Genomic DNA, 17,757 nt, shown 5'->3' with positions numbered 1-17,757 from the left:
GCCCCGGGCAAGTTCGTTATGGATTCAGTGTGGCCAAAGAAATTGACAGCAAAATGTTTTTGGGGTGAAAAGGTTATACCCAACTTTATTTCCAGGTGGCAGGTCAGTCACTAAAATCCCGTCCACTCAGAGCGAGTCTGTGTGCAGCAAGCCAGTCTCTGCCTCTGGGCCCTTCTGTCTGCACAGCTGTCCTCTGGGCCTCTCTGCAGTCATCCTGCACAGCCATCGTCTGGGCCTCTCTGCACAGTCGTCCCGCACAGCCATCCTGTGGGCCTCTGTCCTCGGCGTTGCCACCACTTCAGCCTCTGCTCTGCTCTCCTGCAGCCTTGCAGCCCTGCCACCGTGTCATGCCCAGAGCACTGGGCGGAGCTCTTTTTATAGAGTCAACAGCCATGTATTGCCCACAGGTGTGCAGTGAACTGGTCAACCAGGGCCAGGTGAGAATCCTGGCCACAGGAACTCTCATTTTATCCACATTGGCCCTTTGAGTTTAAGATGTAATCTTCCCCAAAAGAGTTAAACTCGTTAATATTTCTATTTAGTGGAATCCTTTAGGAAGCAATTTTATAATAATATCACTATCTAAGTTACAAAGCTTCAAAAACACTTGAGTTTCAAGACTAGTAGATCCAGTTAACTATGAAAATATTAAAAGGGAAAAATAAAGTCATTTAAACCCAAGGGAGAGAGAGATACAAACTGTGTTGAACAAACATTTTAAAGGTAAGTTCATTTACAGACATCATTTTCCAGAATATACTATCCAGTTAGCTTTCACTTCCTACTAATCTTATAAACCTGGCTCAATAGAAATAATGCTTTAGAGGCAAACGAATGAGCTTAATTTATTTTCTCTGATTCTGTTCTGACATACTTGTTTAGTTGATTTGCCAATGACTCAATAATCTTTCATTCTTGGAGGTAGAATTGTTTATATTTCTCCAATTCAGTTTTAATAGAGTCCTCTTGAGAAATTTTTTTGGAGAGTTGAGATTCCAGATCTTTAAATTCTGAGTTCTACTTGCCTTCTACATGAAGCATCATCATGCTCTCTCAACTGCTCTAACTTCTCTTGTGGTGGTGGTTCTACCTAAAGCAAATTAAAATAATACATTTTTAAGTAACTGTAATGTGAATAATTACAGCATATTTTTTTCTTTAATTTTGAGCCAATGATTCAGAGAGCATTTTAATTGTGAAATTTTAAATGTGAAAAAAAGACCTGAAGTTTAATATATTTATTAGAAACCTCAATTGAATTAAATCTGCATTATAAAAATGAATTTCAATCATTTTTATTTTAGTACTCATATAATATGACAATTCAAAGAATAACAGTCTGTTTAAGATATTCTAAAGTAAACAATATTATCCAAGAGTATGGTACAATTTTTAAATCACAAGTTTTCTTTTCCTCTTATTAGTTTTATACCAAACAGTCTTAAAAATAAAATGATTATCTAGTGAGAATCATTCTGAAAGATCAATTTTGTAAAAATAATGATAGAAACTGAAATATTTAAAGGGAGAAACACATGCTACCATCTTTCCAGAAATCTATAAAACCAACTGCTTTAAGTAGAGGAAACAGAGACAATGTATATGTCCAAAATGTATCTGCAGAGAGATGAATTGTTCTGCACAGACTAGATAAATACCGATGAGGGTAACGGCCAATGAGAACAGTTAGAGCTTCAGGAGAACAGAGGTGTGAGCAGGTTTGAGTAATTCAGGATTAGACAAGAGGGTCAGAAACTGAGAAACAGAAAAGACACATGAGAAAAGGTCAAGAGATGGTGAGATCAGCCCAGTTAACTCAGGATTAAATCAAGTGGCAGGGAAAGAAAAATCTATGTTCACCCAGTAACTTGCAAATGATTGCTCATAGCATCATCATTAACAGTCAACAAGTGGACACAACCCAAAGGACCATCAACTTATGAATAAGTGGTTACACCACACCATGGAGTATTGTTGACAAAAGAAATGAAGTACTGATATGTGCTGTAACATGCATGATGAACCCTGAACACTGCTAGTCACAAAGGACCACAAATTGTGGTTCCACTTGTATGACATATCCAGAATAGGCAAACTTTGGAGATAGAATATAGACTGGTGGCTGCCTGGAACTAGGGGTGATGGCTAAGGGATGTGAGTTTCTCTTTGGGGTGATGAAAATGTTCTACTTGATTGCAGGGACAGTTACAGAAGTCTGTGAATTTACTCAGAGATACTGAATTGGACATTTTAAATGGGTGAATTTTATGCTGTATGAATTACATCTCAGTAAGACTTAAAAAAGCCCAATGACTGGATGTAGATAATTTTCTTAATTCTCTATTTTGGGGTACATACTGTACATAATCTGAATCTACATTGTTATAGGGTATCTAAAGGGGAAAGGAAATGATGGAAGTATTTAATTTCAACTGGTTTATATAATGACCTTTTGTACAGATTATCCTGAAACCTATGAAATAAATGTACACAGATTCTATATACATTCACAATGGTGAAGATGAGAAAAATGACAATTTGTTGAAACATTGCATTAAACATTATCTTCTGATTTTATCTGGCTTCCCTCAACATGGCAAAAGAGAGATCTATAAAAAAATGTTTGGTACTAAAAAAGACAAAGTCTCAACTGATGTGAGGAATGATGCATAATCCTCAGCTTTTCTGAGCGTAAAAGTAAGAAAAAATGTCTAATATAAATAGGACTAAAGTCAGAGTTTAAGAAGTACATTGTAAAGACTGTAAAATTATAATAAATTTATTATAATGAAAATATAAAAGAAAGCTATCCACACAAATTAGTATTCTAAAACACTGTGTATTATTTAATCACCTCTAGATTAAATGTTAATATGTTAAATTTCATACATACTTGACTTATATATTTATTTAATTTCTTCCTTAAGTACTATGTCTTGTATATTAGTACAGCAATATGAGGTAACCTCTAGCGAAGCCTCTAAATTAGGTTGTTGTATTACGGTGTCATCCCGTTGTTGCTGGAGTTGTCTCACAATTGCCTAATAAGATATTTAAGATATTTGTTATTGCTTTTGTAAGTCACATTATTAAATTATGTTAATAATACATCACTCTAACATATATGTTTTGAAAAACATCACCGCATTCATCAATTCACCTTTTCCTCATGCATACACATTCCTGTTTATTGAATTTGGTGTGATCCTCCTGCCTAATCAATATTCTGTACTTAAGACAATGAATTCAGCCCCACTATCCACTCCCCCTAAGAATTTGCAGAGCTTTACTACCTACTGAAGTCTTAAAACAAAACAAAACAAAACAAAAATAGGCATGTGAATGGGACTTGGGTGGTAAATTCTACATTGTGAAAAGGTTTCTTTTTTTCCTAGTAACCTAAATTGACTTCGGAGTTCCTCACATAATGAATCCTCTACTCAAGCCCTTCCAACAGATCCCCATCTGAGAATAAATGTGAAGTCATGCCAATGGGACTCAGACCCTAGGTAACCTGGCTTCTACCTGCCTCCCTGACCTTGGCTCCTATAACGCACTCCATTCCTGCTATACATGAATCCTGCCACTGTCTATTAGTCCGAAAAAGGGCTCCAATCACAGACAGTTACAGTTCTCTTTGTACTGGACACATATACGTCTACTAAGTTTGTTATGTACAGACCTAGGTCTTATAATCTTTCCTTAACTACATTTATCCTTGAAATGAGAATTGTGAGTAAACTATTTGTAAAAATGTTTGAAGAAAACTATAAATAGTATTGGGAAGATTAAATCGTGTCGTTTTGCTATGCCTCAGCACATTTTTCCCAAATTACAATGTATTGGAAAGTAGATGCCTGTAAACAGAGATCAGAACAATACATGATCTGACACTAAAATGTTTCCTAATTTAATTCAAATTGACATGAATCAAAATAAAATTATACAAATTAAAAATGTATAAAAGCTACTGAAGGAAAAGGACTGTGACATATACAGTATTTGCTCTTCATCTCATCTGGGAAATCTAGAATAACTTTCAAGGTGATCCACTTAATTGAATCTAGAGGTTCATTTTAGGTATAAGCATTTCCACTTATCTGCTTCATCATGGTATTAAAATGTGATGACACAAAGATTAAAATTATTATTTTAGCAGTGAGACTAAATTATTACTATCAGTAAAAATTTATAACTTAACCTCTTAAGATTTCACAGTCAACACAAATGTCTTTCTTCAAAATAAGCACCTTTCAGGTCTAATTTTTTTGCTGGATATAAAGTATGCTTTTAAGCTGATTTATAGTCCATATTGTTTTTATATCCACTAGACTCAACATTTTTCCATAATCAAATATTACTTTGAATTTTCTTTCAGGAAGTTTGAAAAATATTTATTTTCTTAGATACTTACTTCTTGTTCTCTTTCCTTATTTTCACCTTGATTCATTGTTTCTTTGAGATAACTACTATCACTGATTAATTCTTGAAGGATAGCAAAAAACAAGAAATTAAATTAAAAATTTTACATACCTGTGAGTTGTTATATTCACTTCCATCAGGACTTTCTTCTTCCACTGATGTAATTTCTAAGTCTTGTTCTGCTGACAAACGGATATATATTTAGTTAAAATGAACTACATAGAATGGTTCAATAAAAGTCACAATCTTAAATAAAAACAGAAAATAACATTTTATCAATTGAGAGTTTAAATTAAGCTTAATCTTTAGCTGAATATTTAGTAATTTAGGAAATACTTCTAAACTGTCTACAACTTCAACAAATATTTGGGAAATACTAGAAATTGCCAGGTTAAAAGCACATAAACTTCTCAAAGACTCATTAAAAAATCCATTCATACAACATCAATAACAAAACAATCAGAAACAAAACAAAATTTTAAAATACAGTAGAAACATATAAAGCCACAACATACTCTATTTTCTACCTCAGAATTGTACCATTTTAACAATGTGCTAAGCTTCAGCTACCTTAGTAAGGATCCAAAATTACTGTTTTATGCCCCTATTAGAGTATACCCTTCCTTTTATGCAAAATGTTTGAATCTATTTGACAAACTCCTTTTCATCTCTTAAGATTCAGACTGCTATGTAGATGACATGATATTCTACATAAAAACCCTAAAGAATTCACTCCAGAACTACTAGAACTAGTAACTGAATTCAGCAAAGTTGCAGGATACCAAATTAATACACAGAAATCTGTTGCATTCCTATATACTAATGATGAACTAGCAGAAAGAGAAATCAAGAAAACAATTCCATTCACAACTGCATCAAAAAGAATAAAATTCCTAGGAATAAAGCTAACCAAGGAAATGAAAGACCTATAACCTGAAAACTACAAGACACTCATGAGAGAAATTAAATACCAATAAATGGGAATACATCCCTTGTTTATGGAGAGGAAGAATTAATATTGTCAGAATGGCCATCATGACTAAAAAAATATACAATCTACAATCAGTGCAATCTCTATCAAAATACCAAAGGCATTCTTCAACAAACTAGAGCAAATCGTTCTAATAAAGCAATCCTGAGAAGCAAGAATAAAGCTGGGGGGATTATGCTCCCTGACTTCAAGCTCTACTACAAAACCACAGTAATCAAGACAATTTGGTACTGGCACAAGAACAGACCACCAGGTCAGAGGAACAGAATAGAGAGCCCAGACATAAACCTAAGCATATATGGTCAATTAATAGACAATAAAGGAGCCATGGATATAAAATGGGAAAATGACAGCCTCTTCCACAACTGATGTTGGCAAAAATGGACATCTGCATAAGAGACTGGAACTGGATTATTGTCTAACCCCATATACAAAAGTAGATTTGAAATGGACCAAAGACCTGAATGTAAGTGATGAAACCGTAAAACTCTTAGAAGAAAACAGGCAAAACTCTCTTGAATATAAACATGAGCACCTTTTTCCTGAACACATCTCCTTGGGCAAGGGAAACAAAAGCAAAAATGAAGAAATGGAACTACATGAAACTAAGAAGCTTCTGTACAGCAAAGGACACCATCAGTAGAACAAAAAGGCATCCTAAGGTATGGGAGAATATATTTGTAAATGACATATCCAACAAGGAGTTAACATCCAAAACATATAAAGAACCCACACACCTCAACACCCAAAAAGCATATAACCCTGTTAACAAATGTACAGAGGGTCTGAACAGACACTTCTCCAAAGAAGAAATTCAGATGGCCAACAGGCACATGAAAAGATGCAAATTAAAACCACAGTGAGATATCACCTCACAGCAGCTAGGATGGCCAACATTGAAAAGACTAGGAGCAACAAATGCTGGCGAGGATGGGGAGAAAGGGGAACCCTCCTACACTGCCAGTGGGAATGTAAATTAGTTCAACCATTGTGGAAAGCAATATGGAGGTTCCTCAAAAAACTAAAATCAAAATGCCATTTGACCCAGGAATTCCACTTCTAGGAATTTACTCAAAGGAAACAAGTTCTCACATTCAAAAAGATATATGCAATATGCACCCCTATATTTATTGCAGCACTATTTACAGTAGTCAAGATATGGAAGCAACCTAAGTGTCCATCAGTAGATGAATGGATAAAGAAGATGTGGTACATATACACAATGGAATACTATTCAGCCATAAGAAGAAGACAAATCCTACCATTTGCAACAACATGGATAGAGCCAGAGGGAATTATGCTCAGTGAAATAAGCCAGGTGGAGAAAGACAAGTACCAAATGATTTCCCTCATTTGTGGAATATAACAACGAAGTAAAACTGAAGAAACAAAACAGCAGCAGACTCATAGACTCCAAGAAAGGACTAACGGTTACCAAACAGGAGGAGTGGGAGAGGTGGGGGGGGTAGGGAGGGAGAAGGGGATTGAGGAGTATTATGATTAGTAGACATGATCTGTGGAGGGTCACGGGGAAGACAGTGTAGCACAGAGAAGACTAGTGATTTTGGACATCTTACTACACTGAAGACAGTGTAGCACAGAGAAGACTAGTGATTTTGGACATCTTACTACACTGATGGACAGTGACTTCAATGGGGTATGAGAGGAACTTGATAATATAGGTGAATGTAGTGACCACAATGTTTTTCACGTGAAACCTTCAGAAGAGTGTATATCAATGGTACCTTAATAAAAAAAAAGGGGGGGAGGGAGGATTCAGACGGCTATGTAAAGTCCTCCCTTACCATGGCTATCTTCCCAAGATAAATACATATCTTTTTCTTTGGGACTGCCTTAGTGCTTTATAGATTTTTCTTGTATGCCTTTACCATACGAGCTGTAAATTACTTATCTGCATGTCTATCCCCTTTGCTCTGAAACTATAGGGGACAATCTCGTAATCATCTTTGTATAGTCTTTATTTATTTAATAGTTATTTATTGAGTTCCACTACGTACTTTAAAGAAGGTTTAAAGACGACCACGGATAAAAGGAATCTGGAACGGGGTTTTAGAGACAATGCCTATGCTGACTTAAACACTTACAAGTGTGCAGTGTAATTAGCTGTCCCTGGCTATACACATGCTCAGAAATCAAAGCAAAATAATGCTTTTCCTTGATCCTGTTATATCTTGAACTAATCAGTGGCTCCCAGATCTCTCTACGGGGGAAGTCTACACCCTAGTTCGTACTGGGCACATGGATCTGAGGACCAGCAACACTGGCATTACTTGACAGCTTGTTAGAAAAGAAGAATCCCAGACCTGCTGCTCAGAATGTGCATTTTTTACAAGGTCCCAGGTGACTCATTAAAATTTGAGAAACCGATCTCTTTTGAGTCTGCTTCCCCATTCCTTCCTTTATCTTAACTTATTAACCTTCTGGAATCTAGTGAGCAGAAAGTCTCTCACTATCACATCTCCAAAACTGAAAATGCATTAAAAGTCATAAGCTTTCTAGTGGACTTTTCATCATAAAAGCATATTTATACGTTCCTTGCTCTCATCTTTCTCCAGTTCTCTCACTTTGACCCACATGATGCTCTCCTTTGAGGCTGCAACATTTTATATGACATTCAAGTACATACACTTATACCTGACCACAAAGGTCTTTCCTCATCAAAACTCCCTTATTCTTGCTTTATCTATGGTAGGACCACCAAGAGTAACTATCTCAACTCTTACCTGGAGAAGAGTTTTGATAATTTTGAGAAGAATTAATTCCCTTGTCCACTTTGTATTTATCAATTAGCTGGCAAATGCTGTGTGTAAAAAAAGGTGATAAATAATATTACTACTTTAATACTGATATGAAAATCATTTACCAAATTATTAACTTCTTAAGAGTATTTTGGATAACAGAGCTAATACCAGAAACTTAATTAGCCCATGTACTCCAAATTTGTAAGTTTTACAAACTTTTTATTAAGAAAATAATTAAAGACAAACAGTAAGATAGTAAGGTGGACCAGTCATGAACTGAGGGCATTGTAGCTCAATAAATGCATCAGAGTTAGCTTGCCATAGGGATGTGTCTTGAACTCAGAAGGCCTAGCTCTGTAACCAATAACTATTTGTTATTGGATAAGCTGCTTCTCTTCAAGTAAACGTTGTGCTCTAGAAAGTAGGGATCTTGCTGCCTCATTTTACAAGGTGGTGGGAGGGCTTAATGAGCTACTATACCCCCCAAATGCTCAGAGAAACACTCGAGCAATGGAATGATTTGTTCTTTAACTTGAAACTATTTAGGAATACCAAATAAAACCCAGTGTGTGTTTTCACACCTTCTAACAAATTAGCTGCCATGTTCAGAAAATACTATTTTTGGTTATTAGCTCTTCTTTCTTTGTGGTAATTTAGGGCATCTCAGTTATTATAAAGTTACTTATAATGATATTACCTCATTAAATTGGATGAGAGCATTGTTCCCTATCATTGTAGCTAATCACACCAAGGGTAGAAAAGTACTGGTAGTCAAAACCTGGCTTCAACTGCTACTCTTCCTTCTCCATCTACTCAGACTCTGAATCAGCAGACTTTTGTTTGAATGATGCTTCATCTCCATGTCATCTCCAGTTCTCTTGGAAGACTGACCCCCTACTCTTGTAAATGTGGATTCTGATGAGACATGGATCGGGCTTAGCTCTCCTAATGACATGTAACCTACTTGAGATTCAGCAATTCCTGTTGAATGGCTGGCTTTCTTGTGAGGCAGAATCTGGAAGTATTTTGAAACCTGAAATCCACTCAAGTCACTTGGGAGATTTTCATTATTATGGAAAACAGACCACTTAAGGGGCCAACCTTAATTATGGCATCTCAAGCAAACTGGTGCCCACTATTCAGGGCAGGGCAAAATGGGGTGTTTCATGACCTAAGAAAGCTGCTCCACAGGATCTTAGGCACCCTGTGGGTACAGAACATCCTAGGAGAAAGGCAAGTCTAATCTCTTCCTGCAGCATTATTTGAACCTCTCTGCTCATATCTGCAGCTAATGGTGCCAACCAGTATCTGCAAACAAGGCAGACAGACAGTATCCTTCACAGACTCATTGTGAAGGTCTCAGCTAGGATGCAGGCCCTCCATAAGGCTTTTGAGGGAGGGTGTGCGGAAAAATGTTTGGTTGAAGCTAGCAGGCCAAGCTGCCAGAACAGGGCGTTCGTGCTCTGGAAGAGTGGCTGAGCATACAGGCATACATATGTGAACTGAGAAAAGGGGTAGCTTTTCTAGTCTAAGTGTGGATCACCATGAAGACAGGAATCTAGAATGGCAAGGGCTTCCTGGGAGCAAAGGTCAATCAGGACTGTCTGGAGGGCCATTTCAGCACTAATGCTGCAGCAGTACAAGCAGTGGAAACAAAAGAATGTAGAATGTCCCTTTTTTCCCCCTCCAAGTGACTTATGAAAGAGCACTGTCTCTTTGGTCTTAGGGAAACCCTTAGGTTCTTGAAAATTCAAGGGGGAGAGTATAGGTAATAGTCCCCAGGAAACAAGCCCAGGATTTTCTGGTATCTTGAAGCATGTCCAGGTAACATTAGAAAAATCAAAGATGTGACATTATTCATGCCCCATGCATAGTGGTTATACCTGGAATTAAATAGATAATGTTATGTCTTAAAAGTCCTGTGATATCGTTAAGCATCAGAGAAATGCAAATTAAAACCACAATGAGATACCACCTCACACCAGTTAGGATGGCCAACATCCAAAAGACAAACAACAACAAATGCTGGCAAGGATATGGAGAAAGAGGAACCCTCCTACACTGCTGGTGGGAATGCAAATTAGTCCAACCATTGTGGAAAGCAGTATGGAGGTTCCTCAAAAAACTAAAAATAGAAAAACCATTTGACCCAGGAATTCCACTCCTAGGAATTTACCCTAAGAATGCAGGTTCCCAAATTCAAAAAGACATATGCACCCCCCCTCTCCTGATGTTTATCAGAGCACTATTTAAAATAGCCAAGGTATGGAAGCAACCTAAGTGTCCATCAGTAGATGAATGGATAAAGAAGATGTGGTACATATATACAATGGAATATTATTCAGCCATAAGAAGAAAACAAATCCTACCATTTGCACCATGGATGGAGCTAGAGGGTATTATGCTCAGTGAAATAAGCCAGGTAAGGAAAGACAAGTAACATATGATTTCACTTATTTGTGGAGTATAATAACAAAGCAAAAACTGAAGGAACAAAACAGCAGCAGACTCACAGAACCCAAGAATGGACTAACAGTTACCAAACAGAAAGGGACTGCAGAGGGTGGGGGAAGGGAGGGATCAGGGGATTAAGGGGCATTATGATTAGCACACATAATGTGGTGGGGAGTGGCACAGGGAAGACAGTGCAGCACAGAGAAAACAAGTAGTGACTCTTTAGCATCTCACTAAGCTGATGGGACAGTGACTGCAATGGGGTGTGTGGGGGGGACTAGATAATATGGGTGAATATAGCAACCACAATGTTGCTCATGTGAAACCTTTGTAAGATCAGTGATACCTTAAGAAAAAAAAAGGACATAAAAAAAAAGTCTCTGGTATGTTGTTTGTTTCTGGGTTTTCTATGTGGTTTGCTTCTTGTACCAGTACTCAAACTTCTGTATAAAATATATTCCAATAATCATTATAGCTCCAAAGTTCCTTTGCAGTATTCTCTTGGCAATGTTTACCTCTACATTTTTTAAGGTTCATTTGTAATCACTATGGCAAGTTAAAAAGAATTCTTGCCTCCCACTTTCAAGGGTGGTAGAGTGGAAATCAAGTTGTCAAATGACCCATGATTTCATCCATTAAGCTTGTGTAATGAAATCCCATTAACAAACAGAAACTCTGAAATGAGGCTCAGAGAGCTTCTGAGTTGGTGAACACGTCTATGAACTGAGAGGGTGACATGCTTGGGGAAAGCATGTAGACCTTGCCCAGCCCTTGCTGCCTAGGTATATCTTCATCTGGTTGTCCCTTTATATTCTTTAGAAGTACATCAGCAATCCTAAATACAGCATTTTCCAGAGTCATTCTAGTGAATTCTCAAACCTGAAGGACGGTCATGGGAATCCCCAAACTTGTAGCCAAGTCAGACAGAAGAGCAAGGGGACGGTGCTGTGGGTCTGAGCCCCTTAACCTGTGGGGTCTATGCTAACTTCCAGTAGTTAAGGGTATCACACTCAATTACATGACAGTGGGTGCATTTCCACTTTACTCAGCATTGAACATGGCCATCTCCTGAGTTCTAATATAGAACCTAACAGCAAATTTCCTCCATCCCCTGGGGTTCTGGCTTGAGTGATAAATCCTGTCTCCCTCTAAAAAGCCTCCACATCAATGAATTCTTGCTTATCCAGTCTTATACTCCATCCCACTTATCAAGCCCCTTAAAATCCAATCCCAGGAGCACGCACCCTGGCTTGTGCTTGCTAAATAGGACACACTAACTAAAGAAAATTGCCATAAATGAAATATTCTCTATTAGATAAAAGACTATAAAATATATAACTCATAAATGTAAAAGTGATTATTAAATCAATGTTTTGGGAAACAGCAATTTGTGACAATCTTGACTACGCATGTCAGAACACATACACCAAAATGAAGTCCAGATCAGTAGTGTTTAGTCTTTCCATAAAAGCATTCAACCATTACGTATTTTTGAGAAACAAGCTAAGTGGTATTATTTAATGAGGAAATATTTTTCAAACAAAAACAGAAGTTAAAAAAGAAAATTATCAACACGTTTGGCCACATAAAATTTGTGATCAAATAAACTTAGTATAAATGCAAATGGCTGACATGTATACACACACACACACATCCCATACATAATTGTGATAGAAATTACACAAACATTTCACATTTTTGAAAAATGATACAGATGCAATTTTATCACCAAAAATGTGTTCCAGCAATAATCTGTTAATACACATAACTGCTAGTTTTCACTCATGGGACGTACGTAATCAGCAGGCAACATCATCTTGATTTTCATGCTTCTATGTTCAGGCCCTAAGGATAAAATTTAATTAAGTAAAATTTCTACCATTAGGAGGGTATATTTAAATGAATAAAAGCAAGCTATTTGCTGTGGACTCATTTTAGAGTAACATGACCTAATATCACTAATAAATATTTTAAACCGCAACAATCTGTCAACTGAAAGCCAAAATTTTAAGATCATCTTAATCCTTGTATTAAGAGGGAGAGTGGAATTCTATTTTCAGAAGATAGATTTACTATTAACAGGAATGTCATAACCTATTAAAGCCAATTTAAGATTTAAAATTAAAATTAAATAGTGGGAATTAATAAAATTATTCTTTTATCAACAGTATCCAGCAAGGAGAAACACATGGGCAATTGTCCCCAAAGAGTATAATCATATAAGCTACACTTGTTCTGTAAGAGGCCAAGTGATACTACTATTTTCAGATATATTTTTGCTTGTCCCTGTACCTTTTTCATAATCATTTCATAAAAAAAAAAGAATTTGTTCTTCAACACCATGAACCATGTTAAGACACAAAGAAAAGAGAAAACCTACCCATTAGGATTTTATCTTTGGAAAACTCTAGCTCCTTCATGGTGACCATTTCTTTTCCATCAACAGCTGCCTTTAATGCAGCTTGGTTCACAAGATTCTGCAATTCTGCTCCGGAAAAGCCAACAGTACCTCGAGCTATGATTTCTGGATCAACAGCTATGAAGACAGAATATAATATTAAAATTCCAAAGCAGCTAACAGAAAGCTTTTCACAATGAATTCACATTCCAGAAGAGAAAGAAAACACCTATCAGACCTATAACTTAAAATATTTATCTTAGTGAAACTACAGTAACTCAGTGTATTAAGGGAAAAAAGGCACAACTGCTATTAAAATTGGCATTGGGACAAACCAAAAAGTTCTTACATTTAAATAACAGTGAAAAACAAAGAAATGTATAGTTGCCAACATGATTTATAAACCTTCAATTTGACCTATATTGTTACTAGCCTAACAAAAAATTGAAAAAGTTATACCCATAGACAGAATTTTTCTGAGTTTCATCTTGAAATACTTTGTACATAAAAGCTGCTCTTATCAGAGGAAACATTTACTTTTATCTATTTTTACTATCTTTACTTAACTATCTGAAAATACTACAGCTTGAAAACTTTTTATTCAAGTGGATCCACAATATTTCCATGTGTTTATTTTACACTTTGCTTTTCCCTCTTCTGGCTCTAAAGCAACTATAATTATACCAAAAAGGTACCTTGCTTATAAACATGCAAGTGCTTTCTCTATTACTTTACATTTTATATTCATCTTAAAAACCACTTACATATTCATCTTCAAGTATTATCTATCTGAATGCTCGGAGGAAAACTTTCTGTATAGACTCAGGATTGAAATTATACAATCTCCTGGATATACAATAATAAAGAAATGGACTTTTTTAAAAGGACATATAAACTGGTCTTTTAAGACAGTTATCAAACAGGGACCAGAAACATGGTGGATTGATAGGTTACCATTTTACAGAGACAATGTTTTTGTTATGAAATCAGACTTACACTGATCAAACTTTATTTTACTGAGATACCATTTCAAAATTTCTGTTTGACCTTTTACATCTGGTCTTGGAACTGTAACTTGCATGTCAAAACGGCCAGGACGTATTAAGGCGCTAAAAAGAGAATAAAAACAGAAAACATAAATGAATGGGCTGACTATGCTGAAGGTCAAGTTAAACAGCACTGACACTCAAGAGACGATGGATGGAAGACAGTGGCAACCAGAGATCAGGCAGACTTTTGAACATAAATGTTCAGCTTGCTCCTTATAAAACTTGGCTGAAATAACAGTTTCAATAACCGTAAGGCAGAACAGAGGTTCATGGGGATATATGTGTGCATCAAGATAGCACACAACCCTCAGAAACAAAAACACCAAGTCAGTCAGTCAGGAACAAAAAATCCTATAGCAGTCTTATGAGAACTATACACCCATCTTAACTGCTTTAAGCTTAGAAGGGTAAACTAGAGTTTTAGGCAATAACAAACTATTAGATCAAATTAAAAGTACAAATAAATAAACCAACAAAAATGTTAAAGTGCAGTAAATTAAAAAAATTGCCCCCCACCTAAAAAAATTTTTGTTTCAGAAAATTCTTTTACCAGTTTTACTGGAATATTATTAACATATCACAGAGTTTAAGGTGGACAATCCAGTGGTTTTTAATATATTCAGAGTTGTGCAATCATCACTACAATCTAAGTATTTTCTCTCACACATACACACACAAACCCACCCACCCTAAATCCAACCATATCCATTAGCAGCCCCTCTCCCTTCTCCATAGCTTTCAGCAACCACTAATCTACCTTCTGTTACTATGGATTTGCTTACTCTGGATGTTTCCTATAAATAGAATCATGTAATATATGCTGTTTTGTGATGGGCTTCTGTCTCTGAGCACAATGTTTTTACAGTTCATCCATGTCAGTACTTGCCCACAAAAATCATTTGATACTTACTTATCTAATGCCTCTGGGAAGTTTGTGGCTCCTATGATGATAACTCCTTCATTGGGTTTAAAACTATTAAAAAGAAAAAGGACACTTTCACTGCAAATTAAAACAGCACATATAGAAATGCTCTACACAAAACTGTTTATTATTAACCTTAACAGAAAACAGGGACTGATCTTTTTTTATGCCCCAAAAAGAGTTTCTCTTGCTTTCTAAAAGGAACAAATGGTAGGCCAGTGCACTTTAACAAAACTGCTCATAACAAATCACCACATCATCTGTGATTATGCACCTTCACAATATTTGTTCTCCTTAGGAACAGCAGACCTGTCACAAAAAGCTTGAGCACTTAGTTTTGAAATATTATGTTCAAGTTTGCCCATTTGAATTATTTCCTCCTAGACTGACTTACCTATTTGGTTCTAGAATGTTTTTACATGACTTTAAGAAGGTTTTATTTTTGCTTCTTTCACAGTAACCCCATCTCTTGCATTTTATATTATGCAAATCAGCACAAGCTTTTAATCTACTGCAACCTTCAAAGCTGGTCACAAATTGTGTAGGAGCCAGTATACTCTCCCTTACAATCCCCCAGGCTACTATTGTCCAGCTGGAATTACTGCTTTCCTGTCATAATACAATAAACAAAAAAAAGGTGTAGATATTACCACTTAAGGGTAGTTGGCTGATACATCAGCTACTCTCTTAGTAATGTAAACAGTATTATACTGGAAATAGCTTATCTTGACTTATTGCACAAGGGACTACTCTGTTGCTTATAAACATAACATTTTTCCTATCTTTGAATGTTACCATATATGTCTCCATATTCCAAGCACAGAGGAAGATTCAATTACCCATGCATCTCAGCAAGAAGTTGATTTATAGTCTGCCTTGAATACGGATGCATCTGAAGTCAATACGCTTTCCACCAACAGAATCTAATTCATCAATAAATATAACACAAGGAGCATTTGCTTTTGCTTCCCCTAGGAAAACAGAAATGACTCAAATAACCTTAAAGAAATCAACACTTTTTGAACAAAATTGTATGAATATTAAATATTAAAAATCTGTAAGGTTGTCAAAAAGTCAACGAAAGATATAAAAGGAGATCTTTTTTAACTGATTGAAGGACAATAGCCTCAGAAGGAAAAAACCTAGAGAATACAGAATGATACCTAAGAAAGACAACTGAGCATTTGTCTTCCTAGCTGTAAAAGCCATATGCAGTCAATTAGATTGGAGGCTGATTACCCTTTAATTACGTATTATAGAAATGATGAAAAAAATGAAACAAAACCCCAGTTTTTCAGCAGCCCCTGACTTCATCCAGCATTTCCACTAACTCTTCTATTTTAGCTCACAAGTAAATTACCTGGAACCTGAGACCTGTAATGGCTATTTCAGCTTAGCTGACTATCAAATACAATCAAGTAGCAAAGAAAAGGAAAGAGCCCTCTTCCCCTCCACTTAAGAAACTCAGTATCACTACGAAAGATACATTCAAACTTACTAAAAAGATTTCTTATACGGCTGGCTCTCGTCTTCATCGTTGAAGCCAGCGGGCCTTGGTCAGTGACCTGGAAGAGGCTGCGGCCGTTTCCGGAGTCTCCCCGGCCTTGGGCACACTGGGTACTTCGGCGTCTACGAAGGGGAGGTGACGGGCGAGGCTGCGCTGGGCTGGGCGCGGCGAGCGGGGCAGAGCGGGAACGTCCCTTCGGCGGGCGGTGTGGGCGGAGTCTCCCTTTGAACCCTGTTGGCTGAAATTTCGGTTCGGCTAGGGGGCCTGGGCAGCGGCTGCGGGGTCCGCTTTGGGCTTCACTGCGATGGAGCCCACGCGGGGAGAGAAACGGAGAGCGGGGGAGGCGCGGCGACAGGGGATTGCGTGCAGAGGGTCCCGGTGCCGAGACCTCCCTCCATTGAGGAATTCAACATAGTGAAGCCCATTAGCCGGGGCGCCTTCGGGAAGGTGTATCTCGGGCAAAACGGCGGCAAGTTGTATGCGGTGAAGGTAAGAAGTCAAGGTGTAAAGAAGAAAGGGAGTGTCCGGCCCAGCGGCCCTCCTTCCCGCCCCCTGAATTGGGCGGGCCCCAGGTCCGCTGGAGCGGTGAGACTGAGGTCCCTTGACTTGCCAAAGCCTCCAGAGCCCTGGAGCTGACCTCTCGCTTCTCTTCGCGCCGAAACGCATAGGAGACACCAGCACTTAGGAACCCCCTTTACTGATTTGACCTTTACCTGGATTAAATTTGGGACAGTTATTTCTAAATTGCATTTTAATTCTATCTGTTCGACATAGGTTAATTTCTTTTGTTATTGAGATATAATTAACGTAGAACATACTGAGTTTCAGGTGTACACTATAATGATTCAGTATTTGTACATGTGGCGAAATCACTGTACGTCTAGTTAACATCCCTCAGGACACAAATTGTTTTTTCTTGCTGAGAACTTCTAAGATTTTAGCAACTTTCAAATAAACAATACCATATTTATTAACTATGCTGTGACATAGATTACTTTCTATATTAATAGAACCCCATTTTTTTTCTTCAAACCTTTCATTATAAATCTAGACTGTACTTTTAAAGACCTAAGCTGAAAGATGTCCTAAATCACTCCTTTATCCTTGCAGCCTTATATGTATCATTCCAAATGCATTCAAAAGCTTTCAGTGTTTCAAAGCTGTTCTGGCCACCTTGGTGCCCATCCACTCCCATAGTTTCAGATTACTCACATTTCAGCACTGATTTGATCGGATGATGGGAAGAAAGCAG

The 17,757-nt window shown here is 37.2% G+C and overlaps 1 protein-coding gene and 1 pseudogene across 4 annotated transcripts; one reads left to right on the top strand and one right to left on the bottom strand.

The window, feature by feature from the left end:
* The window catches only part of LOC118914297 (serine/threonine-protein kinase greatwall-like), an 88,145-nt pseudogene that overhangs the window by 24,537 nt on the left and 45,851 nt on the right, over positions 1 to 17,757 (top strand).
* Positions 835 to 16,644, bottom strand: LOC130682921 (ATP-dependent zinc metalloprotease YME1L1-like). Of its 4 annotated transcripts, XM_057498259.1 has the most exons (10): positions 16,497 to 16,644; positions 15,838 to 15,969; positions 14,987 to 15,049; positions 14,024 to 14,136; positions 13,010 to 13,165; positions 12,425 to 12,474; positions 8,158 to 8,234; positions 4,534 to 4,601; positions 2,894 to 3,041; positions 835 to 1,090 (listed from the first exon to the last, which is right to left on the bottom strand). In XM_057498259.1, exons 2-7 carry the CDS (start codon positions 15,888 to 15,890, stop codon positions 8,217 to 8,219), a joined length of 453 nt encoding a protein of 150 aa, XP_057354242.1. In that variant the 5' UTR covers positions 15,891 to 15,969; positions 16,497 to 16,644; the 3' UTR covers positions 835 to 1,090; positions 2,894 to 3,041; positions 4,534 to 4,601; positions 8,158 to 8,216. The 4 variants fall into 4 exon arrangements, with proteins under 4 accessions (XP_057354242.1, XP_057354243.1, XP_057354241.1 ...); XM_057498260.1 differs by lacking the exon at positions 2,894 to 3,041; XM_057498258.1 differs by lacking the exons at positions 835 to 1,090; positions 2,894 to 3,041; positions 4,534 to 4,601; positions 8,158 to 8,234 and having other exon boundaries at positions 11,971 to 12,474.

The sequence above is a fragment of the Manis pentadactyla genome, chromosome 3, assembly GCF_030020395.1.
Source record: "Manis pentadactyla isolate mManPen7 chromosome 3, mManPen7.hap1, whole genome shotgun sequence".
Taxonomy (NCBI): Eukaryota; Metazoa; Chordata; class Mammalia; order Pholidota; family Manidae; genus Manis; species Manis pentadactyla.
Note: the sequence above shows the minus strand (reverse complement) of the source record. Positions and strands in the feature narration are given on the sequence as shown.

Bases quoted from the DNA above. Each gene is read 5' to 3' on its own strand.
- LOC130682921 (XM_057498258.1), bottom strand. From the start codon at position 15,890: ATGCATCCGTATTCAAGGCAGACTATAAATCAACTTCTTGCTGAGATG. The intron at 15,050-15,837 runs GTAATTGAATCT...TCTTTTTAATAG, and splicing joins CTTCTTGCTGAGATGCATGG to TTTTAAACCCAATGAAGGAG. The intron at 12,475-13,009 runs GTAGGTTTTCTC...TTTTATCCTTAG, and splicing joins CAAAGATAAAATCCTAATGG to GGCCTGAACATAGAAGCATG.